This window comes from Calypte anna, chromosome 21, assembly GCF_003957555.1.
Source record: "Calypte anna isolate BGI_N300 chromosome 21, bCalAnn1_v1.p, whole genome shotgun sequence".
Lineage (NCBI taxonomy): Eukaryota > Metazoa > Chordata > Aves > Apodiformes > Trochilidae > Calypte > Calypte anna.
Genome location: NC_044266.1, coordinates 2,261,921 through 2,289,219, shown reverse-complemented (window position 1 = coordinate 2,289,219; position 27,299 = coordinate 2,261,921). Strand labels below are relative to the sequence as shown.

The 27,299-nt window shown below is 44.5% G+C and overlaps 1 protein-coding gene across 1 annotated transcript in view; it reads right to left on the bottom strand.

The window, feature by feature from the left end:
• The window catches only part of CAMTA1 (calmodulin binding transcription activator 1), a 249,262-nt gene that overhangs the window by 45,279 nt on the left and 176,684 nt on the right, over positions 1-27,299 (bottom strand). The window contains exons 7-8 of the mRNA XM_030463641.1: positions 10,546-10,699; positions 2,162-2,302 (exon numbers count right to left, since the gene is read on the bottom strand). Of these exons, the coding sequence (XP_030319501.1) occupies positions 2,162-2,302; positions 10,546-10,699 (295 nt within the window). The remainder of the gene's footprint in view (positions 1-2,161; positions 2,303-10,545; positions 10,700-27,299) is intronic.

Here is a 27,299-nt window from a genome sequence, read left to right as displayed (position 1 = left end):
GACCTTGGAAATAAAATTAATTTCTCACCGGTGCTGGATTTACAGCTCCCTTCCCATCTAATGCGTAGGGTGCACATTTGCACCCTTCCCCTCACTCCACGTAGCACCTACCCCCTTCCTCCCTGCCCCATCAGACAGCACCTTAGGAGGAGAGGAATCAGCATCTAGACAAGTTTTGGAGTTATTTAAACAGCAAAGTCTGCAAAGTCTGCTGTCAGTTGTAGCAGAGAATTCCTTCCTCACAGGTCCTGCTTCACTTGAACCACAGACAGGACACCAGGCCATGGAATCACAGAATCAGCTGGGTTGGGAAGGACAGGATGCCACTGGCACACTGCTGAACACACAGATGTGCAGCTCTTCATGCTGGCTGATGGCTGATGTCGGGTGGTTTGACAACCTCTCTCAGGGGTTGGATGCTGACTGGTAATCTGGAGGTGACAGATGCCACATCGAGCTCCTGTCCCCAGCGTCACCCTGCTGCCTAGATTGCAGCCCTTATCTTCTTGTCATCAGTGTGCCTATTACAGCTGCCAATCAAATTATTAAAGAAGGAGCAGGTTAGCCAGCACCAAGAAGGCTTTCCCTCCCATGAGGATGGTGGTGCATTTCTCTTGTTCTAAGCCATTCACATGCTGAGGGATAAACATTTTGTACTTCAAGAGGCTGCACGCAGAGTGCACAATTAGCACTGGTGTGGCTGAGGAACGGTCAAGCAAAGGTCACAAGGAGACAACCCTGCAGGGACTTCAGCCAGCTGGTGCCTTTAATGGCCTGACAGAGGATGAACATCACCCGAGGTCCTAGGAGCTGGGAAATCAGGTGGGATGAAGTCAACAGCTCTGTCTGCAAAGGCATCTTGGCCACAAACTCTGGCGAAGGAACTGCTTTTGTTGTTTGAAGAAGAACAGCCCATGAATTTTTGATGTTTCTTTCCTTAATTGATTCATTTTCCCCAGAATGAGGTAAGAACATTAATTATGGTGCTGTATAATGACTAAAGGGGGAAAGAAACCTCCTTATAGCTAATGGCTACAATTATAAATGCCATCTTCTGGGTAACATAAAGCGTCCGTGTAGCTGCTGCAATTTACTAAATCTTCTGTTCCTTTGCCCTTGAAGGGGAACTTCTCTATTATGTGCTCAAGATTTGAATCAGGTCACTTAAAGTAGTTCAGGGCAGTGCTTCTGAGACTAAATGCAATATTAAACCTCTCTATTCTCTTAGGTATAGAGATGAACAGGAACAAGGAAGAGGCTTTCATGCTGTCATCTTTGCAGCTGATGATAAGGAACCAGTGTGTGAGCAGTTACAAAACAAAGTGATACTGTTATGTTAAAAAGCAGACAGCAGACTTAGCACAAGACAAAACATCAAAGGGAAGAATAAAAGTATTCATGTTCAGATCTGCAAGCCTGGATCAAACACTGAGCCTTAAGGGTTGAATTTTAATCCAAACTCAGGTATTTCAGAGGTCATAATGCTTACTTAAATCTTGATTGGATAAGGCAACTGCCCCCAAAAAGAAAGAATAAACTCTTTTAAGCACTGACAGCTTTCTTTTATAAATTTTGCTATAGACTAATCAATGTGTCATATATTTCACTTTGCCTAAGTATTAGGAAGGGGTGGCTATAAAGCAGATGACTTGGAAAAGTGAATCACTCATCTTCCCACTCTCTCTAAAATGTGCATACTGAGGATGCTGTTTCTTGCTATTGTAGTCTTACTCAAAACAAAGCCATCTTCTTCAGCAGGAAAGAAACCTCCTGTATTTCCATGATACCTAAATAAAACCTGTCTTATCCTAGTGATGTCTTAAACTGAACCACCTGAACCCGTTTACTTCAGCAAAGGGGGCTGTAGAGCAAGGAATCTGGATGGTCAAGTGGGAAGGAAGAACATCAGATTTTGAGACTTTGATAGCAAAGTTTGATCAGGTAGAAGAGAATCTGCCTGTTTGAGCAGGTCACATAAAGAAAGCATGTAGTACAAACTGTTGCCTTTTTTTCCAGAAGTCCCAGCCTCATCTTTTTATGAGATTCCTGTCACCTGGCTTCACCGTATCTCACCATTCATGAGACAGCACTTCCAGCACTTCAGTACTACAAACCCTTCCCTATATCCACAGATAATTTGGGGCCCTCCCAAGGTACTCACCCAAGGTACCAGTGCAGAGACAGTTGTGTGTCCGAGGCTGGGGTTTGGTCTGGTGGCTGTCGAGGATCTGCTGCACCAGCTGCTCCACTGAGAACCCTGAACTGCTGTTGCCATTGCTGCATGTCCACTTAATGCCATGAACTGCAAAAAACCCCAGTAAAACTTCCCATCAGAAACGTCAAAAACATGCCAGAAACCATCAAAAACCTGCAAAAAATCAGCAGAAACCAATTCCTGCTACTTTTTGTCAGAACTGAAGGAGTCTTGTAAAAAGCAACAGTAATGTTTATTTAGTAATCCCTGCTCCCTGATATCCATAGGCTCCCAAACCATAATTCCTGGATTAGATACATATAGGGAAAAAACCCCTCAGTACAGTATTTTCTGTTTCAGTTTGCTTTTCATGATGACTCCTTCAGCTGAAAAATTGGAAGGACTATATGAATAATGCAGGTAACCTTCATTAAAAACCTGAAAGCAGCAAAATTCCCATGTTTCATTCAAGTAAAACAGTAGAATTCCAAGAAGCGTTTTGGAGTCTTTTTCTGTCTAGTATGAAAAATAAATTAGTTTTACAATAAAATCAGCACCCATACACCAATATAACAGCAAATACAAACCTTCTCACAGGTCTTCAGAGTCAGATACTGGCTGGCAGCAGCACAGACTGACTCATCCTTTGGGAGTCACCAACAGACTCTGGGTGAGTTCCTCCTCAGATTTAGACAACTTTTTAGTAATTTGGGAAAATGAACAGGAGGGTGATGTTGCAGAACAGGTTGCAACCTGAAGGTCTAATTTCTTGGCTATTTAAATAAGCTATTTAAATAAGAATGCTACACTGCATGCACATAAATTATTAGATGAAGGGATCCCTCTCAGAATTTTCTAGATGCAGAATTTCATGTAGCAGTGATGTTCTATACCTGACTAGTGTGTCATGAACAGCCAGTGGAACAGGGTTGCTGCAGCTGCTTTGGGAAACAGTTTTATTGTTTTTTTTCACCACCTGTTGCTGTGCTGCCTCATCACACCCTGACGTTTCTTTGCCTGACAGCATCTCATCTTGGCCCAGGTTTGTATTACAGAATTTGTAGCTTTTATTGGTGAGGCCAAATAACTTGCAGAAACACTGTAAATAAGATTCAAAAGTATTCTTCCTCATATCACTATTTAAAGTGCTGCAGTTAGTTCAGTAATGACTCTCTCTACGCTTGCTTGACAACCACATTTATTGTTATTGTACCCAACAGGTTTTTGCTTTCTAGTAGGTTCACAAGTTGGAATTTGCTCTTAAAACTCAGTACCTGCTATTATGTCTAACTTGAAATTTAGAAACGCTCACTGCTCCAGTACCTCTATTCACATTAATTTGATTGTTCTAGGTACATTATTCTGTCACATGTGACGTTATGTCTAACAGGTGATGTTTAAATAGCAGTTTTGCAAAAAATACACTGACAGATTAAAAGGCAGTAATGTATTTGGAATCCTTTCAGCTATACTACATGCAGTTACCAAACTGTAATTATTCCTGAGAAACTTTGCATCAAGTTTTTTTTCTGGTTGCTCTAGAAATGCTTTGCTAAAGAAGTGAGCTCAGACACACACTGATAGGTACAGAAGTTTTTTTACAGCAGTGTGAGAGTGTTTGCTCCCCACTGCAGTGTACAGAGGGCAAGGCTGGGAAGTGAATCACATTCTCATGGTTTGTGTATTCATGATGATGGCTCTTAGTCTGAACCAAGCTGTGAACTGGAAGCTAGAAAATAACAAACAGCTTTATAGATGGATATATAGAGTACCCTGCCTATTATTTTCAGGTCCTTCCAGTATAATAAAGTCCTGTCATGGATCTATTGCTGCTGAGGAAAGGTCCCTCTCCAGCCTGGCTCCAAGTGCTTCCAGCTTCAGTTTCTGTCCACATGGTGTGACTTTTTTTAGTGCTGATGCTCCCTGTATGTTATGAAGGTTATAAAATAAAAAGCCAGTGAAGGGTGACAGATTGAAAAAAAAAAAAAGTCTAGGTGCTGAATGCAAATTATCCACTATCTTGGCATGACCAACATGCAGATTTTCTCCCTCCCCCTTTTAAAGAAAAACTCCTGGGTGCTGGTGAGTTGTTAGGACTGAATACCAAATGCTATCAAGATGGCTTTTAACATGTCACACTTGGCTTCCTGACACATAATGAATCAGCAGGAAAGGAGATTTCTATAGGGAAGTGCAGTATGAAAGGAAGGTTAATAAAAAGCATATACATACACTCTTCCTGTTTCTTAGAGGTTCAAAAAGTGAAACCACTGTAGATATTTGATGAAATGTATAATACAGGAACACCAGAAAAAAAAAACCAACACAAAAAGAGTGAAGCTTAACAGAAATTCTGGGACATATTTTAATCTGGATTTCTGTTCAGACTCTTCTTGCATTTCCTTATAATTAAAAATGAAAGCTGCAAACTGCTTCAACACTTTTCTTCCCAGTGTTACCATGAATGGATTGAGAAGTTGCTGCATTAGAGCAGCAACACGTTCCCTGCCATGCACCCTCTGCACAGTGCCTGCAGCACCAATGCAGCAGAGCTGAGAATTCCTGATATTTCACTGGGTGTCTGGAGATGTGAGGCTCAAGGAAGGTCCACAATTGAGAATGCTGCTCCTAGGAAATGCCTCCAACCTCTCCTTGTTTCTTCTCTATCTTCCTTTGTGACAAAAACCAAGAAACATGACCTTTAGTATTGGACAAGTGCCTCCCCGTTCATCTGCACCATCAGGATCTTGTTTGACCATCATGAGCAAAGGAATGAAAAAATTATCTACATTATGAGCAAAGCCAAAGGAATCTCTCACACACAAAAAATATGATTGTCCAGGTTTCTTTTAACACTATTTCAGCCCCATTCTGCTGCTGGTGGTTCTCAGTCCTCCACAATTACCAGCTCTATTACCAGCTCTGTTTTGAGAGGCAAGGGCATCTCTTTTCTTCTTTCAGTAATAATGATGACATCTCCCATCTCTGATGGGACCAAAAGCCTGCCTTGCTTCCTGCATTCCACTCTGTTGACACTGGATGGCTGTTTCCATGGCAATGGACCATTGGAAATGGCAGCCTTGTCCCTTCAATATTTGCTGCATTGGTATTGACAGAAGTAAGGGTCTTGCTCTGATTTCTCAGTTCAGCTGGAGGAGAATTCCATTAGGTTTTTCTTCCCATATCCAGACACCCACACACAATTTCAGCTTTTCTTTTTTTTTCCAGATTTTCCAGTCCTCTGTGTCCACTTATCACTGGTTATGAAAGAAAGATTTCTTGTGCCTCACTGCTGGGGATGCAGGTGGGAAGATCACCTTGCACATTTGCTGTTTCTTCATGACATTTCCTGCATTTTAACATCTTTGTAAGGACTTGTACAGACGTGTCACTGTTAGCTGTTCCTGAAAGAGAAATCTTTCTTCCAAAATGAGACCTTTCCTTGAAGCTCTGCTCAGACACAACTGGAGGTTTGATAGCAAGTGGGAAGAGGTTCAGGTACCCTAAGAGAGGACCAGGGGAATGTGATGACTCTGAAGCTGCTTGGAGGGAGATTTCTGTGACTTTTATGTAGAGTGAAAGCAATTTCTACCTCCAGCCACCTGAAATTCAAGAGTGCTCACCCATGGAAGCACAGTGCTGAAGAGATAACACTCTCAGGCCCTTCTCAGCCATCCACAGGGAATCCCGTGGACTAAAGAGATGACACTCAGAGTTCTTGCCCTCGACGACATCCATCAGGACAGAGCTGCCATCCCTGGGCCCTTCCCTTCCGCAAGACTCAGAATTTCTGGTCCTGTTTGCTGAACAACCCTGCTTACTACCTCGGGATTACACGCAGCTCAACTACAGCATTAAGGAGTTCGTGTTGGAACCAACCTCCTCTGGGTCGGCATCCAGAGCCTCGCCACACAGGGACACTGCGGCCGATCCTCTGGTCCCTGGACCCCAATCCCTCCAGACCCCGGACCCCAACCCCTCTGGACCCCAACCCCGCTGGACCTCAACCCCTCCGGACCCCGGACTCCAAACCCTCTGGACCCCAACCCTTCCGGACCCCGGACCTCAGCCCCTCCTGATCCCGGACTCTCAGCCCCTCCGGGCCCCAACCTCTCCAGACCCCGGACCTCAGCCCCTTCAGACCCCGGACCCCAACCCCGAGCCCCTCCGGCCCCCCGGCATCGGGATCCCGGCCACAGCCCCGCCCGTCCCCGCCGTCCCCACCAGGTGGCACCAGCGGATAAGGAACGGGAGGGGCGGGAGGACACGCGGGGGACACACGGGGAACACGCGGGGGACACGCGGGGGTCCCGCAAGCCCCTCGCAAGGACCCGGACAAGCCGAAACCAATTTTTGAAAATTTGTCCCGGTAATGAAGGGGTTCTGAGCCGCATCCTGGAGAGAAGACCCTGGCTGGTGGGGCCCCAGAGGAACCCAGCTAGGACCTAGTATTGATTTCTTTTTCTGATCAATAAATAAATCCCACAGCCAATTCTAGTAACATGTAAGCACTACTACAGCAAAACTGGACATCCACATTACTAAACCCAAACTCTTTTAAAGAATCTGCTCTTTGTACGGTGAGGTCTGCTGGAACTGAGCTGGCAAGCTTCAGTTTCCATTGAGAGTCCCTCTGTAGATCTGGCAAACTGCTTGGGGAATGGTAAAAACCATCCCACCTCACACTGCTGCACAAATGAACCGAGATTAACTCTTCAGAAACTTTAAACATTGTCACTGAAATCAAACATAAATTTAAGTCAAGATCAAATTGCCCAATGACTCGATTCTTCCAACCACATTAACACCCATTACTGCTTTTTCAACTTCATCCTGGGCTACACACATTCAGTGCCCTCTCTGGATGCAACAGCACAGGGATGCAGTTTCAGGTCACCTCCACCAGCTCCATTGTCACCGAGAGAACAGGGAGAGACACTCAGTGCCTGTGCTCAGAGGTATTAAATCTGACAGGTGCCAGGAGAAACCTCCCCTCTCCCCAGCTGTGGCTGTGTGCAGGCAGCACAAGCAGGAGCAATCAGTTTCCAAGGAGCAGAGCAACAACAAAAAAAAAAGCTTTTTTCTGAAAGCAAGCTCTCAATTCTAGTGGACCTGAAACAAGGATTGCAATGGAGCACCAGCTGTAAGCTTGTAACTCATGCTTTGCCAGCTGAGGGATGAGAAAGCCAAAAGGGGATGAATTGGAGAAACCCCCAACACAATCCAGCCCACAATTTCCTGATCATGTGGAGTTTATATACAGAGTTCTGCTGTGCTGGATTCTGCCACTGCATTTTGCTTTTACCACCAGATGCCTCTGAGGACATCTGTTAATCTGTTCAGAGAAATCTCAAAGCAAGACTATTATGGGGCACAAGTGGGATGGAAAAATTGAAAGCCATGCCAAGTGGAGGCCCATCCGTCATCCCAGGCATCCTGAAATGACTTACAGGTGTCTGAGACAATGTTCTCACCACATTTCCATGTGTTACTGCTATCCATTCTGCACAAATGTCCTACAAGGTTGCAGCAACACACATGATGACCCTTTGGATTCAGACAATCAGTTAGGATGGTGCTAAAAGTCAGATGGCAGGACTGCCAGGACATTTCAGTGGAGGCTTTACAGCCCTCCCCTTGCTCCCTGACCACGTGCACACCTCTAGGACAAAGCACTCCATCTCCTAGGCAGGAAGGAGAGAGAATTTATCCTCCTGGAGGTCATGAATGGTCTACCCAGCCATGGCTTGTCTGCTTCTGTCTCAAGGAGCATCAAGAGGGATTGTCCAGACAGGACAATCAGGAGCTCCTGGCTGTCCCAGCTTGAAGGCAGGTGATAAATATATCAGAACCAGACAAAAATCCAAAGCCAGGAAAACTAAAGCCCAATCACAACATTAGAAAAGCCCAGCTCAGAAGCCAGTCAAGAAGCTCTGGGTTTGCAGAGGTCTTCTTCAAGAGAAGAAGCCACCCCTTGGCAGTCTGGACCTGAGGGCTCACAGAGGTGATCAGAGGTCACCTCCCAGGAGATGATGCCTGTGTTGGACTCCTGCCAAACCCTTGCTGGAGCCTGGACTGACCTTGGGATGATGCAGTGGTTAAGAGAAGGAGCCAAGTGAATTATGGATGCAAGAAACATGAGCAAACTCCATGCTCATCCCAGGCAGTGTCTCTGCATTTCAGGAAACACAGTTTGATGTATTTGTCTGGCTCCAGTGCTCAGACTGATGCCTCTCTCCCTGCCAACCATCTGCCACATCACTTTTAGTTCTCCAGGCACAAATGGCCAAGAGAACATGTTTCCAGCCTTTGGCTGCCACACTGACTCTCTGCTCTCCTAGATTTTGATATAAAAGCTTTTTTTTTTTTGACCAAGGTAAAAAGCTTTAATGCCCAACTCTGGTTCGTTCAAGCAGGACTTGAACAAACAGCACTTGTTCTCAGTGAGTCAAAAATTGGTCACTGTCACCAACCTCTGACCAGAAGGAGGCATTTTCCCCAAAGGTAGGACTAGTACCAGCTTCTCCTAATTCTGAATGCCATTGATGGTCTGAAACAGGATACAAACCCATCCCTTTGCCTCTGGTGTCCATGCATACCCTGGCTGTATCATCACTAACTCATCTTCAATGTGAAATTCTGATGGCAAATGGCAACCAAGAAAACAAAACAATCAACAAAAACCTCACACAGCTTCCCAGACCAGAGGAATGAAACTAGATGGACTGCAATGTGAGACAGGTAAAAGGGCAAGGCTGTCACTTCACCAGCAACACCACTTTGATTAAGTCATCGACAGATCTGCTTTAGGGCAGAGAAATTTGGAAACATCAGGCAATCAAACTGTGAAGTCTGTGAAAGAATGTGATTAATGCAAAAATGTGATGAAACTAATGGGCTTGGCTTCAGAATTTCATGGCAAACCCAACACTGGAACCAAATCTGATGGCTTCTTGGCTCCCAGTGTCCCTCTGTGTTCCCCAAACACAGTTATCTGTGTCCTCTTTGTTTCCTAGGTCTGATCAGAAGCTAAAGGTTTTATTTTAGCTACATTCCTAAGGATGCATTTCCCAGGGTATGTACCCACAACCAGAGGAATGGATATGCATATATACTCTGAAGAGTTGGGCAGAATTTCACTCTTCCCTCCTGAGACACCAAAGAGCCAAGTGGTATTAAATTCATGGTGAGCTTGTTGTAGTTTTCATAAAATTTTCTTGATGTACTGCAGATTTTTTAACAGGCTGCCACTTCCTCTCCTGTTCAGTGTTATGTTCAACCTTCAACATCTTGGATTTCTGGTTCAGGTTTTCAGTTTCAGGGGCAAATATTCTGTTTAGCATATGTGTTGTTTTCTCTATTCTATTTGGCTGCTGCCCTCCAGCTCTGTGTAGGAAAGGAATAGATGGGCCAGCAGAGCTTGGGATACAACAGAGGAGTGGTGCAAGTTCAGATCTAATGCTGTGGTCAGCAGGACACTGATCTTCCACTGATGGTTGAGACATCAGAATGGACCCCAGGGCTGTGACCTCTAATTACAGAAAGCTGAGCACGACACCAGCATCTGAGCAGGGCAGGGGTGAGGAAGAAAAGCAGACCTGATGCTTGTTGACTCAGATGCAAGCACCTAGATTTGATGTTGTGGCTTCTCCAGTTAATTTTCTTTTGCTTACAGACCCACAGATGCCTAAACTTGCTTGCACTGCAAAAAGATGTTTGCAGCACACTGGAACATGCTCTTCAGAGGAAGACAGGCAATGTAACTTTGATGTAAAATAAAATATACTCCAGGGCAGTTGTGGAGAACACCACAGAGCTGCCTGTTTGCAGAACAAACTTCCAGGTCACTCTGCACATCCAAGCAGCCTTTTCTTTAGGCTGGGAAGTGTAAAGCAGCAGAAAATGAGACCCACCCTGACACACTCAGCTCCACAGGGTCCATCTGTAAACACCAGGAACCCATTCTGGGTGCTGACCACATAACCATGGACTGCCCATGAGGGAAGAAACCTACTGCTGATTCTCTTGTGACCAACAAGGTGCCTAAAAATGGTGCTTGAAAACACCAGACCATGAGCACCGTTTTGTTTCCTAGTGTGTGGAGGGGACCTTTTTTAGCATGAGACCTTTTTGGGGACAGTCTGGGCAGCTCTCATACACTGCATATCCCATATCTTTGAATATTGGGAGGAAGGAATGTGCATGAGATGCAAGCTGAGTTTGACAGTGACAAATGACTCCTCTGCAGGGACAGGTGGTGGTAGCGAGAGACACCATAACCTGAATTAACCCTTTTTAAAGCAAAAGAGCAAAAAAAGAAAAAAAAAAAAACAAAGCCACCAGATACTCACACATGGGTTTGAGCTGCCCAATGAGCTCCTCTTTTGTCCACTTTGCCCATTCCTTCTTGTCTGTGTTTATTGAGCACAAGATGGGGCCGCACGGTTTCCCGCAGTCCTCGATGGCAGGGACGTTCAGGTAGTGAACCAACACGATGTCTGGGTTCTGTGGGGAGAGCAGAGCAAAAAGTTACAGCCATGGGCCTCTCCTTCTGCTCAGGGCTCTCTGCCTTTACCTTCCTAACTAAAAGGATGGTTAAAAGCATAATAATTAGATCCCAGTATGTACCAGATTGTCCCGAGATCAGAGCTTCCCTTAAAAGAGGTGGCAAAAGATGAGGTTTGACAGTTTGGGTGATGAGAGGGACTAAAAGAGAGACAAGGAAGGAAAAGGAGGAAAGGAGGAAAGGAGGAAAGGAGGAAAGGAGGAAAGGAGGAAAGGAGGAAAGGAGGAAAGGAGGAAAGGAGGAAAGGAGGAAAGGAGGAAAGGAGGAAAGGAGGAAAGGAGGAAAGGAGGAAAGGAGGAAAGGAGGAAAGGAGGAAAGGAGGAAAGGAGGAAAGGAGGAAAGGAGGAAAGGAGGAAAGGAGGAAGGAGAAAGAGGAAGGAGGAAAAGGAAAAAAGGAAAAAAGGAAAAAAGGAAAAAAGGAAAAAAGGAAAAAAGGAAAAAGGAAGGAACTACAGAAGGAAGAAACTACAAAAGGAAAGACTACAAAAGAAAAACTACAAATGAACTTCCATGTGGGAAAGGTGCCAGGAAAGTGGATGTGTCACAGCTGAAGCCCTTTCCCTGAGAGGTCCCTGAGAGGTTCCCTGAGAGAAACCTGGAATTGGTTCCAGTATTCCTGGTGCTTGTAGGTTAAGCCAAATACGGTGCAAGAAGTGGTTAAAAAAACACAAAAAGCTGTTAGTTTCAATAAAGAAAAATGCAGATGCAACATCTGTCTGACTCTTCTTTGCAGCTTCATCAGCACTAAGTGGTCAATAAATCAGACCAGCGTGGCATTATGTTGCCTCCATGGCTTAACCATTAATCTAGTGCCATTTCTCATGAAAAATGAAGGAGAAAACCTATGTGATAGCAAAAGTGTATACATTATCCAGAAAGTAATCATAGCATGTAATGGCTCTGCAGCCCTCCCTCCCAGCAGGATGCTTGGAGCAGCCAGGCAGCCCCCTGTGCTGCCCACTACCTGCTATTCAAATTAACCAAGTAAATCAGCTGCTGCTTGTTCCACCAGCCCACTCCATGTTTATATTTTTCACATTAACAGAAACACAAAGCTGAAACAAGCTGGGCTGCTCCAGCTCCCCAATTCTGGCAGGAGGGGAGGACAGGGATGCAAAGAAAAGCCCATCCAGCCTGCAAAGGGCTGATTAATGCTTGACAAGGGAATGGCAGGAACCACCAGTGCTCCAGGGCTAAGAGGGAAACCTTCCTCTCATTTCAACAGCTGCCTTCTGCTTGCTTGTTCCTGCCCAAGATCAGTTCCCTACCCAAGGGAATCCACCTTTCTCAGGGAGGGCAGAACAATCACAAAACACCTCTCCCTGCTTGCTATCCCCATCCCAAAGCATTTCTTTTCTTTTTTAGCAAAAATAGCAAAAATCAAAAGCTATTTCTGGCTGCTTTTCAGCTGCTCTTCAGCTGCTCAGCAACAGCAATCAGCTCAAGGCTAAATCTCACTGGTGGGGGCTTCCAAACCACCAATGACCAAAGATTTTTTTTCTTCAGAAAAATACCTCTGAGCTGAAAGTTTTGCATTTATATTCCCTGCTGGAAGGATGAAAGAAAATAAATCATCCTCAGGGATGATGAGCATCAGTGAATTTAATCCCAGCTACCCTGCAAGGAAATTACCCCCAAATCCAGCCCTGGGTCCCAGCAGCAGCAGTCATTATCTCTGCTCCACTGTGTGGCCACCTCACCCTGGCTCCCCCTGGATTCCTCTGTTATTTCTCTTACTTTAAACTTGCAAAGTGCTATGCATTATTAAAAACGTGGAAGGTGAAACTGGCCCTTTCCTAATGGCTGAACCACCAAGCAAAAGGGCAGAGAGAGCAGAGGAGCAGACGTAGAAGCTGCTCCTGCATCCCCTCCCAAGCCCTCAAATTATAAAAGTGTTTTTTTTTCTTTTCTGATGGCTCTTCATTCAAGAGGTTTGGATGAAGAGACTTTGTATTTTGAGGAGACTTTGTATTCCTCAAAGGGCTGAAAAGGAATCTCAGCTTCCTGGGAACCTGGCTTGCATCCACTGCTGAGTGGATTAATATCCAACAGATTATCACCCAGAAAAAAGAATGCCAAAAAGGTTTCCCTGTTTTGAAAGGCTGATGTTAGGTGATGCTTCACGACTCACAGGTAACCTGAAGACAGGTACTGAGAGTGTCTACCAACTATATATAGGCTACAAACAAACCAAGGGATGAACCTGTTCCCAGACATACAGGTGACAAACTCTTCCACTCCTCCTCCTAAACCTGGAGGCTTTCTGAGCAGAGTCTGAGACACCTGAAGTACAAGGCACAAACACACAACACAGATATCACAGGATTTTTTTCTTTTCCAGAGACTAAATCCTAGCTTTGGACAAGATTACTGTTTGAATCCCTGCCATTTCTTTATCCTGGAACTAATTTCTAACTGAGGTCATGCCATGGAAGGTTGGATGGTTGGACCATGGAAGGACCTGTTGGTTGATGCTTTAGAATATATTCATCTTTCACACTAACAGTGAAAACAACAACAACAAAAATAATATTAGCTTTAAATACACAACCTCCTGCCTTAAGCAAGCCTAGTTGGGGGGAACAAGACAAGGAGCAGACACAGCACAGCCCTAGCACCTGAGAACTGAAGCACCAGGAGCACCTGAAGAGAGGGAGACTCCAGAACTGGATGATAAAGCAGAAATTGTGCTGCAGAGCAGGATCCCTCTTCCTGGGAAATCCATTTCATCCTATGCAGCCCTTTAAATTAACCTTTTATCTGATGCCTCTGGCTGCATGAAAGACCTGGTGGAACTTCTGTCCTTTAAAAAGCTTCCTCAGGAGAACACTGGGTTCAGCCAAGCAGAGGGACAATGGTGCAGATATGGTTGTAAAGGTGGTTAAATCAGCATTTAAAGGTGGTTAAATCAGGCTGAGGAGCAGATGCTGAGTGTCAGGAGCAGGGAGTCCCCCCCAGGGCTGTCCCATCTCCATCACCACTCCTGGCCATGGCTGGAGCTGCAGGATTTACACCCTATGGATGCCACAGGTAGGAGCAGCTCCAGTCAGCCCAGAGCTCCAAAACAGAGTAATTTTCCCAGTTTTTCAGCCCAGAGCTTTTTGAGTTGTTGTTTTTTTGTTTAAATTCATTAATTTTGAGTCAAGAGACTGGTGACAGACCAGTACAGCTCCACAGACTGCAAACAAGGGAATGACAAATCATGAAAGGCTTGGGAAGGTGAAAAATGATTTTAACCCTGTTGTAATTAAAAGAGTAAGATTTCCTTCAATTGTTTTAGAGGGAATCAAGACTTAATAGGGCTGCATGTTTTATAATGTGCTCCCTAGTTCCTCATCCATACCTTGGTAAGGGAAGATAAAATGAAATCAGTAGTTGCTCTCTGTTCTACATTTTAAGTCTCAAAAGAATGACCAGGGGGTACAGAGCCCCCACGGGCAGGGTTTGTGTTAGAAAAATACAGGTTTTTTTTCCTTTTTTCTTCCTTCTTTATCTTTCCTCTTCCTCTGGCTGCTTCTGGCATTCCTTGATAAGCCATATTTCTCCCCAAACAAAAAACTGTGCCTGTCCCATCACTATGGCACCAATGACAAGGACAAATTCCCACTGTGCTCCCAGGTCCCAGCAGCCAGCACAGAGCATCAGCCTTGATTGAAAACACTGATTTTTTCTCCACGTTCTGCTGGCAGTGTCTGAATACAAACAGGAGCAAGATCTCCAGTAGAGCTGAAAGCAGAAGATCCCACTGGAAAATCTTGGGAGAAGAAAGTAAAGGAGAGGAAAAAACTCCTGAAGCTTTTTTCTCCCCCTTAGAAGGTCCGGGGTGGTGTTCAGCATTTTGCAATATGGGTAATTTGATATAAATTGCCCCAAGACAAGCAGAGTCCTGTCCAAGGAAAAGTCAGGACACCTCTTTATGGGTTTTTCTCTGTAGGTGAACCAGGCAACCAACCCATGGGGTTAAGAACAGTCTTTGGATCAGCCTGGCCACCCTCAGGCAGCCTTCAAATAGTGCAAGCAGCAAAGTAAGAGTCTTGATACAGAATAAATACCATATGCTTACTAATACATCATCAAGTGTGATATATTTGAAGGTATTTTATACACAAAGAGCTGCCTCTGAATACTCCTGGGCATCACATTTACTTAATATGCACTTTGAAAGCTACAGAAAAATACAGCCCCGTAATTTCTGGCCTCCAAAGTTCCCAAAAGAAATTGATTTCTGACTTGCTTATTATCTTTCATAGCAATGCCTCTTCTGCTGGTAGAAGGTATAACAGAAGGACAACATCATACAACTAGAAGCAGGCAGCAAAATAAAACAAAGGGCATTTCTCTTCCTCGTGCAGGTATTATTCTTCCAGACAAGGGAAATGTCTTTTCATCGGTGTCACGGCTTCCAGCTGGAAGCTTTAACTTCCATGGGCAGCTGACAGGGACAAGATAATTCTGCCATGAGCTAGGACTGCCTCTGTTTATCTAGAAACACCCAATGGAGCTGGTGGTGTGACACAGAATTCCCATTGTCCCACTACCTGGGGACAGAAAGGCATCAGGGACAACTCCTGCCCTGCTCCTTGCTCCAGAGCAAAAAACCCAGCAGAGGTGGTGAGAACATTCACCTGGGAAGGGCTGAGGGGACCCAAATCTTGGGTACCCCAACGTGCAGGGTGTTGGCAACACCCTGCTCAGGGTAACACCAATTGGCACCATTTCCCCCCCAGCTGCAGAGCTCCAGGTTTCAAACCACAGAGCCAGGCAGAGGAGCTGAAGGAGCAAAAGCTGCTCTTCCCTCTGTCAAACCATGGGTTTTACTGTTTCCACTCAATCCTTTATGACTCTACATCTGGAGTCTCCAACAACCAGCCTGAGACTTCAATAGCCATTGAACAGTCGGTCTCAGGAGGTGCCTGGGCAGCTGTTTGAGTGAGCTCAATAACCTTCTAAAGCTCTGTCATTGCTCACACACAAACACATAGCCACGATAAAAGCATACAGAAAAAACTTACATTCAGCAACCTGCCCTACTCCAGCTTCCTTAGAGATATTGTCTCTTCACAGCCACCCTGCTCCTGACAACCACGCTGTAAAGGGATGGATCCATTTGACCCAGCTCCCACATCTTCCATCCACTGCCTTTCAAGGGAGACAGGTTTGCCAGGGACATCATCAAAGCACCTCCTCCTCCTTGCTGTCACTTGCTCTCTTCAGCTGTCCAAGGTTTCACAACTCCCTCTGCAAAGCCTTGGGGTTCTTCAAACAATAACTCAGAGGGCAAAGCAAAGGCTTCTTTGGGTCTGAACTCCTACAACATCTATTTCTGCCAAACGAGGCTTCTTGCAGACAATAAACATTTCTTCTTACCTGCACAGACACTGCTACTCCAACTCTCCACCTCTGAAGATGGACACTTAAACAAAGCCTCAATGTTTTCTTCTACTCAGCCTGCATGGTGCAGCCTCTTCCAGACCAGTGAAATTTCTTCTGCATGGAAAGTGGTGCAGAGCATCATCCAAAGCATCTTGTGTTTCAAAGTACTTACATCTTGTGTTTCAAAGTGTCCTACACTTACTTGAATTGTGCTTTTCATTTTGAGACTACCTTGACAAATTTGCTAACAGGTAGAGTTATAGAGACTATAGAGACTAAGTCTCTATATATGAAGATCCTGAGATCACTTAAGAGCAGAACACAGCTCTGTCTAGGGTGAAACAAAGCAAATTCTTGCTATTAAAGAGTCACCAAAGCCCAGCAAAGCTGGGGATGGAGAGCAGAGTTTTGCCCTGCAGCTGCATTACCAGTTCTAAACTCCATCAATCCCCCACCCAAACACAGCCAAATTAGCACAAAGATGAACGTGGAGGCACTGAGTACAATTCAATGGTGCCAGCCCCTTCCCAGATTGTTACTCTGTAGGATTTTCAGACTATTTTGCCCCAACAAATGTGAGCCAGAGATCCTTCAGCTGACATTTCTGAGGACTTTTTATTGTCTTCACTCTGCAGTGCAGAATCTCCTCTCCCTCCTTATGTTTTTATCACAGCCTTTACATGGGAATTCTGTCATTGCATTTCAAACACTCTCAGACAGAGCTAAGCTCCAAACACTTCCATCCTCATCACCATCCAGAAATGCCAGCATTATAACATGTGCCCCAAGTGGCTTCTATCCTTTCCCAGCTCACCCAAGCCAGAGATACAACAATAGCTGGTCTGGAATAAGAAATAATTTTAATTTCAAAGCTCCACTGACATTCACCAAGTGCTTTCAAAGTTTATATCAATAGAATGCACCACTTCAAATTCTGGCTTGAATGCAGATGGTGCAAGTTTTGTTTCCTCTCATATGCTAATGGCTTAGTTTGCCTTAATAACTCTATTAACTTTTAAATCTGAATGCATTTCTCTGAATTAAGAACACTTCAACGTGTACCTGAGGATTCCTCACTTTTTCATTTCTTTAATTAGTTTTCTTGTAGACAAACCAAATGATAGAAAGCTGATATTTCCAAATACCAGGTGAGAAAACCCCAGGTGAATGAACCCAGAGCTTGCAGTGAGCTTTCCCTCCAGGGTTATGCTGCCCCTCAGTGCAGCTCCTGAAGCTTCAGCAAGCCCCAAGCTATTTTTGTGTGTATGCAAATGTGTTAAATAACCTGGAAGCTGACTGGCCCTCAAAAATCTTGTGTATCCCTGCAGCAGCAGCCTCTCAGCATACAAGAGAGGGGAGGGGTAGGACCAAAGACTTATTCCTGGCTGGTGCCTGGATGGGGTGAAGGGGATAATCCTGCCCCTCACTCCTCCCCCAGTTCAGGACTGGGCACATCATCCCTTGGGATCTTGGTCCTGCCCAGGTACCTGCAAAAAACCAGCAAATGTGGCTCCAGGTGCCTGGAAAGGACAGAAGCCTGACCTCAATGCCTGCCTGGAGGAAGAGGAGATAACTGCTACTTAATGTTCCACACAGCCTGTATAGTACATGATAAGCCAACAAATCCTTTTTATTTTTACTCTTTGCTCTTGCTCTGAGGGCTTTGTCATTTATAGGTTCTTTAAATTTCCTACTTTTGATATCAGTGACTGGTAATACAATTCCCAGAGGAAGAACATCAATAATGTTCAAAACACTTTCATAATGTTGGCTTTGATAGTCTTGCAACATTTTTGTTCCTATGGCATAACCCTTCTGACACTGCTGTATGGCATTCACATTATTCATTTAGGGTTTTCTTGTGCCTGGATAACCTTTCCAGACAGGAGAAACCCCCAGTGCCAGGGAATTCAAAGTTCACCTCCTGCAGAATGTATTTTAGAGCCCAACTTTGGCTGGACATGAGGGTGCAGAGATGCCAGATCCAAATTCAAGGTGTAGAGGGAGGTCAGGACCACCAGGGCTGTCCCCAGAGAGCAGGTACCGGGGCCATCCCACCCTGCCATGCCCAAAACAGGCAGGATTCCTCCATCCTTACTACAGTTGTTGGATTTTACTCACTGAGAGCAGCCAGCTGGGAACCAGTGTAGCTCTTTTAGACTGGAAACATTGAATCCTAAGGCAGAAGAAAGGATCAGACTTGAATTTCTTCTGAATTGCAAGAAAAAAAGATGACTAAACACCCTCTTTTCTTCTTCACCATCACTCAGAAGAGCTTTGAATTTCCCAAGACAGAGATTAACAAACACAGATTAGCATCTAAGAGCTCCTGCTTTAGGCTGTTAGACTGAACACAGCTCTCTGGGCCTTCTGTATATAGATTTCTAGACTCCCAAGTGGGTGAAATCCTAGCAGGAAAGGTGAAAGGACCAGAAAAGGAGTAGAAAAGGAGCTCTGCAGCTCACAGAGGCTTCTCCAACCTGGGGATGAGAGCAAAGCTCTCTCCTCACCAGACCTCACTGAATCTTCCTAGAAATGTAGGTATTCTGGTTTCTTTTAAGGACACCTCCTTGTACAACCTGGCCACCAGATTTTGTTTATTCCCCAGAACAGAGCACACACAGACCCACTCCCAGGCTGGGCAAACAGCTCTGATTAGTGCTAACACAACATCTGAAGGATGAGACATTCCTTCCTGGCTCCTTTTTGACCAAAATCAGTGTTTCTTTCAAACACTGTGAGAAGATATTGGTCAATGGGCAGTGAGGCTCCCACCTCAAATTCTCAGGGTAGAACAAGCACTCTGGCTGCTATCTGGAGGAGATATTATTATTATTATTATTATTATTATTATTATTATTATTATTATTATTATTATTATTATTATTATTATTTGCAAAGAACAGAAAGGGTGCTAAAACCTGGCTAAAGCAAAAGCACTTCAGCACAATCCATCAGTCCCAAATCCACTGCATGGGAGCAGCCTGGTTATTTCCTAGCAGATGAAGGGCACTTCTAACCTCAAAAGCTGTGTTATTTAAGCAGAAGGTGAGCTTTGTTTAGCCCTTGGGCTCAGGCTGAGCAGATGACAGATGCTGACACTACAACCAATTAGATTTTTAAGTAGTGAGAGCAAATTTATCAGGTGAGCATTTGGAGATGCAGCATGTGAGAGTCTTTGGAAACTCCATGTCTGTGTTCCTTTGGAGATTTTCCCTGATGTTTTTATTTCACAGTATGCTCTGATCACAAAAGTGAAGTTATGGCAATGCAGAGTAAACCAAATACCAGCACTTTTGCTGTTATATGCAGAAATTCCATTTTTTTTTTTTTTAATTTACTCACCAAAAATGTCTACGAAGTGGAGATATTTTATAAATTGAGTTCTGCTGCCTGTGGTGTGCACTCACATTATCAAGAGAAAAGAACACACAATGCCAACAACACTTTATAAAACCTGAAAAGGCAGGGAAGCTGCTAAATTTCAATAACAGGCAGAAGCTATTCCACAGGACAAGTCATTATTCATTTTACCCATCAGCTACTTGACCCAGCTACATACACTGGTATCTTCTGAGACATCCCAAAAAAAGCAGCAGTAGTCAGAACATCCAGTGCCAGACATGGGAATAATTAAAGTTTAACACAAGTACTTTTAAGTTGGTAAATGGTAGGGAAAGTGAGCACAGATCAAAGGGCTTTTTTCAGCTCAGGCATCTAAAACAGCATCGAAGAAAAAGGTAACTCTGAGGAATGAACAGATTAGGAAAAGAGTCCCTGAAATCCCATAACCAGCAATAATCTCCACTAGCCTTATTTTTGGGAGGAATCCTTATGCTCACCTATGCCTACCCTCCTGGCTTTTACCAGACAGTCACTGTGTACAGCATCTCTTATCCTTTGTTGCTCCACCTCCTGTCCCCTTCCCTGGGACAATCCTGGTCCCCATGTACCAGTTGAACTCCACCACACTCCAGTTTAAGTAAAATAAATATAAATAAAGTATATCCTTTACTTTAAAAGATGAAATTCATCAATAAGCTTTTTGCAAAGTTATCTTAATAGCATGATCTACCTTGAGCAAATATACAGAGTTCTGCTTTGCCAGAAAATGCCAGTATTTAGTATTTTAGTTTGTACATTTGCCTGCTATTTGTTGCTAGGTTTGAGTGTCTTCCCTCACCACACCACAGATCATCCCTGTCTCGTCCTGCTGGAAGGGAGAGGTGGTGCTGACTCAGCAAAGGTGTGATTTGGGGTGACTGCAGTCATCCCTCCTCCCAAACCACCCAACAGAAAGATTTTCACCTTGGCAGAGACCCAGGAGCTGTGGCTGCTCCCTCCTTTTCATCAGGAGCATTTCTAGTGCCACCAGGAGCATCCCTGTCACCTTCCATGGCTGCAAAGCACAGAACCAGCAGTTCAAGCCACTGGGGTTCCCCTCCTCATTGCTTATTTAAAGAGTAATATTTCCCTTGATAATGTCCCAAGAGCAAAGCTCTGCACAGGGACAGGAGCAGAGGGCAGCAAAGGGTCACAGTGCCCAGTGAGGTGGCTCTGCTGCCCCAGGGACAGAAAACAAAGAGGATTCTCTTATCCTGACAAATGCAAAACTGATTTCATCTCTCCTGACCTCTGGGATCAGGGACAAGGCACTGCCCATCCCAGGGCAAGGGGGAGCATGTCCTGCTCTGCCAGCCTGAAGGTCAAATATTGTGTGTGATGGAAGCTGTCTGCCTGACACATCAGGGGGTATTCAGAAAAAGGAATAAATAATGAGAGCACAAGCAGCAAAACCAGAGTGGGGCAATGCACAGGTTCCCTGCAGAGTCTCTGTCTGGCTCTGAATCAGAAGAACACAGCATCCCCCTCTTTAGCCAGAGAATATTTAATGATGAAGGAGATCTTCCATCACAGCTGGTTGGAATTTTCTCCTCTCCAGGTTTCCTGATGTTTTGGCACGATGTCAGAAAGGTTTCAGCTGGCTCAGTATTGCAAGAACCTGGAAACCCCCTCAAAAATCTTCCCTCCTGACTTCCACACACAGCTTGGAAACGACCAGAACAACCACCACACCTAAATTAAAGTCAGATTGTCCCTGTTTGCCAGAAGAAAATAAAGTACATCCCTGACATCCAAAAAGCTGTGAGGCACCAACCAGGGCTTCCAGCATGACAGGTAAATCCACACATCACTACAGTTCAGTGCCATGGAGATGGCAACAAAAGGAGACCCCAGACCTTGAAGACAAGTTCTGAGTAATGCCACCAACTCCCTGCAAGTTGTGTGTCACCAAGTCACTCTTCTTTATAGCTGGAGACACAAGGCAAAAATGAAATCTAAAAAGCGTTGTCAACTTGAATGATTTTCCAGGTTCTTGTCACTAAACAACCATCATCCCTCAGAGCATAAGAAAGGCAATAAAACCAATAGAACTAATAAAGGAAAAACTGTGTGGAGCTTGACAGATCTGGCTGTCCCTGGCATGTGACAGCCTATTTTACCAGACAGGCAAATTGAAGCTGCAGCAAACTTGTCCACAGGATAAGTGAGACCCTGACAAGACCTGTTCTGACTCCCAGTTTTTTAACACTGTTAAAAGTTCTACTTTAAAAAGGTCCCTTTTGAAAGACCACTCAAAAGCTTTTGCAGAATATCTTTGCAGCCAGTGTAACAGCTGCTCAGGAATTACTGTTTAACTTCTCTCTGCTGAATATCAGAGCCTGCTCCTTAACACTGGGGATTTTTCACATCTGCACCTCACCTTGTTAATATACACAGCCAGAAAAAACCCTGATTTTTTATTTGACACTGAAAAAATCAGCGAAAACCAAACTAAGCAACTTTAAAAAAAAATCAATATGGGGGAGATATATTTTGAAGATAGAGACATTTGTGGGAAGTTCAGCTCTGAACTCTGGCTGAGCCTGGATGTCAGACACTCAGATTCCTTAGAGCCCAGCTGGTGAGGCCACATCTCGAGTTCTGTGTCCAGTTCTGGGCCCCTCAGCTCAGGAAGGAGATTGAGGTGCTGGAGCAGGTCCAGAGAAGAGCAAGGAGGCTGTGAAGGGATCCAGCAGAATTCCTGTGAGGAAGGGCTGAGGGAGCTGGGGGTGTTGAGGCTGGAGAAGAGGAGGCTCAGGGGAGACCTCATCACTCTCTCCAACTCCCTGAAAGGAGGTTGGAGCCAGGGGGGGTTGGGCTCTTTTCCCAGGCAACTCTCAGCAAGACAAGAGGGCAGGGTCTCAAGTTGTGCCAGGGGAGGTTTAGGTTGGAGATGAGAAAGAATTTCTTTCTGGAGAGGGTGATCAGGCATTGGAATGGGCTGCCCAGGGAAGTAGTGGATTCTCCGTGTCTGGAGATCTTTCCAAAGAGCCTGGATGTGGCACTGAGTGCCATGGGCTGGGAACCACGGGGGGAGTGGATCAAGGGTTGGACTTGATGAGCTCTGAGGTCCCTTCCAACCCAGCCAATTCTAGGATTCTATGATTCCAGCTCCCAGCCTGGCAGATCCCACAGCTCCTCCACTTCTCTGGGCACTGAAAACCCAGCAGAAACCTCAGTTGTTCTCCAGAAGTTGGAATCATTCAAGCTGTGCAGTGAGCTGATCCTAATGGTTTGCAGCAAGAGCTTGCAACCAAATTCCAGACTTAATTTATCCAAGAAGTTGTTGCCATTTCCTCTGTGTGTTCACAAAATGAATGTGGTTTTAAAGTCACTTATTTACCAATAAATTACAACGGTCTGAAATAATTAGCAACCAAGTAAATTGTTTTAATTGATTTGAACTTTTTTACAATGCAGGAACTTTGTTTCGATATAATTGCACTTTCCAAAAGACTAAAAAAGCAAATTAATCACTCTTGTAGCTTGAAATCTTTAAAATGCTCCTTCCTCTGAGAGGCTGTATGGTTGAAATGAAGAATAATTCCACACTTCCAGGTTGGTCATGAACCTGGAACCTGACACATGAACCCTGGAAAGATTCAAGGACTTTTCTATGTCAAGGGATGCTCTGGTACCAGCAGGAACTGTGTTTCAAGAGATGCCTGCTCTTGTTGCACTACTCAAACTATATTCACGAGACTTTTCATTTCATTATTTTGTTAGGCATTAGAGTAGGCAAAGGCTGTGCAGATTTAAATAATTTCAGCCCAATAAATACCTACACTGAGCTCAGCCCCAGTCTGTCTGAGCAGCAGCAGCCTTTGCAAGCAGCAGTGTAAGACAAGGTGCACTGCCACCTAAATAACTACATTTTCTATTCAGATTAGTTAGGGGAGGGGGTGTTCAGAGGAAATATTCAATTTATGAATAGAGCATAAACGTCATTTTTCAAAATAACAGTTTTGGGCACAGATTAGCTCTCAATCCTCGTTGCTTCTGATAGGGCTAATCACCACCCTGACTCAGTATTTCAGCTGAACCTGACATTGAAAATCACATATAATTACACTGATTAATTTTGCTGAAACATGCCGTGTTTTGCTATAGAAATGTAAACATAAGAAGGTGAAAAGGTGATGCAAACAGCAAAAGCTGACTGCTGTTCAGAAAAAAAAAACCAAACCAAACCACTCAGGTGCTAAAGATGTTTGAGCGACTGCATCTATAAAAGCAGAGCCAATTCCCACACCTGCCTGCTGAGTTCTGCAAAAAAAATAAAATCAGAGGACAAATGGTGGAAGTATGACTCAGGAGTATAGCTGCAACCTGCTAAAGGTGTCCAATTATTTATATATACATCAGAATAAAATGAAGTTGAGCATCATAAAAGGACTGCTTGAAACCACCAGTGCTGCAGACCATCTCCATGCTGAAATGCCTGATGTGGCCAAAAAAAGGGGTTGATCAAACAGGGGAGTCTTGGCAGAGGGAGCTGAAGCAAGAGGCAGTGTGGAAAGAGGGTGTCCTGGTTTGGGCCAGGACAAAGGTGATTTTCTGTTTTGTACTTTTGCTTTTAGCTCAGTCTCTTGTAAGTAGTTGCACTTGTTGAAATGAACAGCAAGTTTCCCAGTCAGTGGCTGCTTCTAGGACTGATAACACTTGATGTTTATAGTTACTGCTGGAGACTGGTGTGCAGAGCCAAGGACACTGCTCAGCTCTGAGGAACATTTTACCCTCCAGAAGGAAGAAAGAGATCCCACCTGCAGCCTCCTTTGGGGAGGAATGGACAAGAGAGATGCCAGAATTGACCAGAGTATTCCATCCCATACACCTCATACTCAGTATAAATTTGAGGGATCACGAGGGCCAAGCCATGATTTCCTGCCTCCAGTTTCCAGCTGCCTGTCCTTCCTGCCTTTCCTGCTTCCCTTCCTTCACCCAGCATCCTGGAAGGATTCCATCCATTCCTCTGCCTGTGCTCCTGATCCATCCCAGCCCATATCTGTGTGTTCCTGCCTCCAGCTCCCAACTGCTCCTGACCCCAGGAGTCCAGCCTGGACTTTCCCAGGGCTGCCCTGCAGCCTCGGTGGTGACGTGAGAGTTACTGGGGGGGAAGAACATGGGATCCATTTTCTTGTATATTTGTATATATTTAGTAATTTTTCCTATTTATCATTACTGTTTCATTAAAGCTGTGCAGTTTAGTTTCCAACCCATCAGTCTCTCTCCCTTATTCTCTCTCCTTTCTTTATCAAGGAGGTGAGAGAAATTAATAGCGTCTGTTACTCAGTTTAATTGCCAGGCCAGTGTTAAACCCTGACAGAGGGAACTCCAGTGGCTTCCTGCAGTGAATTGTAGAGGAAATATAAAAGACAATGTCACAGAGGGAGATTACACCAGGAAAAAAACCCCTAAAATTAGGAATTCCTCCTTTGTCATCCTTGTGCAACATCAATATTTCAGGAGCAGTTGTACCAGCTCTAGAAAACAGTGACTAAAGAAATGATAACCATTTCTACAAAGGGTGAAGGGGTGCAGAATGTCAGCAACAAAGCCTGGTAATTTCAGAAAAGGAACCAGCATTAACACACAGCACTCCAAAGGCAGAGAGATGCCTTTCTTCTTAGATGCATCTCGCAGCACAACATTCTGAAAAGCCACTGGAAGAAAATTGTCTTAGTTTCATTTTTAAAGCTGCACTTAAACAAATGCTATTTGTCTCCACATGTTGGCAAAAGTAGCAAGTTACTTGTTTTATCTGTAGCACCTAAAATTACAACTACTATTTTATCAGTCCCTCCTTACCTAAAATCATCCCTTACAGAGCTGATAATTTGCCATTTCCTTGTGGGGCAAAAACTCTTTGGATGATTTGGTTTGACAGATAGACTCATGAACACCAAACCAAACTCCAGAAAGCACCTGCACCCTGCAGAGCAGTGGGACAAGTCTGAATACAGCATTTTTCAAGGACTTTCTGCATATATTAAAGTCTTGAGTCTTGCTCTCACCAAACAGCACCCCAGCTCTCCATCTTTCTGAAGTGCTTGGACCAGGAGTCCCATTCTGGGTTTCTCCTGAGCATCTCTGGCCCAGAAAGCTTTAGGTAAGGAGGAGTCAGGGTCTGAAGCCTGAAGATAAATGGAAGGGAAAGGCAAACACGGAACTACAGCTGAGTAAGTGACATTAAGTCTGACGTGAGGAAGCTGTGATGCATTACTCACCCTGGGAAGTTTAATGTATAATTTAGAAGGATACCACCAAAATGGAAAAGAGAAGCTGTGAAGCAGCTCTGAAGGGTATTCAGCTCAGGCATCACATGTAGTTAGTGTTTAAGGGAAGCTGCTAGCCCCTTGGCAGACACACACCCTGTACCCAGTGATTTGATTTAGTTGTGTTTCTGCACTGAAGCACTTAAGAAGGAAGTAATTATTTTCCATATGCCAGATTTAGGCTTTTTATTGAGTATTAGGTATTACTTCCCTGCTTAACAACCAAAAGCCATCAGATTGGAAAGCCCACATCTTCCAGCTGCTGCTCAGTGTAACAGGCAGTCCAACACCTTGGAAGTCACAAATAATCCTGAATTACATTAGAAAGACCTCAGGGGGGGCATCAACATAAAAACCCAACCCAAACAAACCAAACAATTTCTCATCTTACACATGACGTGTATGACATCTTATTTTCTCTTTTCTTAGTCAGTTAATATGAGCCTTTCCAATTCTCTTTACACAGGATCCTTCCAGGGAGAGATCTCTGCTGCCACCTTCAAATCCACACTCAGAAAGGGACTGTCAAGCATCACAGAGGTACATAACAATATTACAACAGACTTTGATTTATTCCTTCTGCTTTTTGTTTTTATGCTAACATCTTTTTTTGGCTTCTTACCTAAATTGCCCATTAAAAGAAACACTGACAAACCACGCCAGCCTCTAATGATACCTTAAAACCAAAACCCAAGCACTTACAGGACTATGAACCAGCTTTCCAATTTTCTCCCTCTTTCCCAGATTGCCATGAAAAACACACATTATAGAAGTTCTTGACAGCCCAGTATCCAGAGCATCCTGAGTTCCAGCACCCAAAGGAAGCATTTGTTTTCTCCCAGCCTCACAGCTTTCCTGGGCTTCCCCACCCCTGGGGAAGGCAGAGATGCTTTTCAGCATCACTCCAACTGCTCTGTGAGGTGCTTTACCATACATGTATTTTAAACTCTTGATAACACTCATGCAGAGATAAGGGAACAGGAACTCGAGACACAGTTTTATAACATTTCCTGATTTCTAGCAGTTTATCTCCAGACAATATCAATAGGTCTGCTAAATCCTTCCACATTAGTACTGCTGGTGATATCAGCCTCTCTGACCTCAAACAGTGCTGCAATAATTTACTCAGATTAATCTACTCAAAATGGGAACCCTTGTGCCCAAAGAAGTCTGTCTCCAGCACTCCAAACACCAGGCAGTGAAAAGCAGAATTTCTGGGCTGATGTGCTGATGCTCACTGCAGCAACGACTGCCCACACACCTTCACCTTCACCCTGCAGAAGAGCAGAGAGCAACCCTGAATTTCCATCCTTTCAGAGGTTATGGTGTGATCTGGAATTAACTTGGGATGAGGATTTTACTCTGCTGTAACCACAAGGGGCAAGGAAAACCTGGAAGATCCTGGCTGCTGGCACTGGACTGTGCTGCTGGTCTGTGGATTTGGGACCCAACCCAAATCATGCAGGACACAAAAAGACAATTTCTTTAAAAGCACACAGCTGGACCT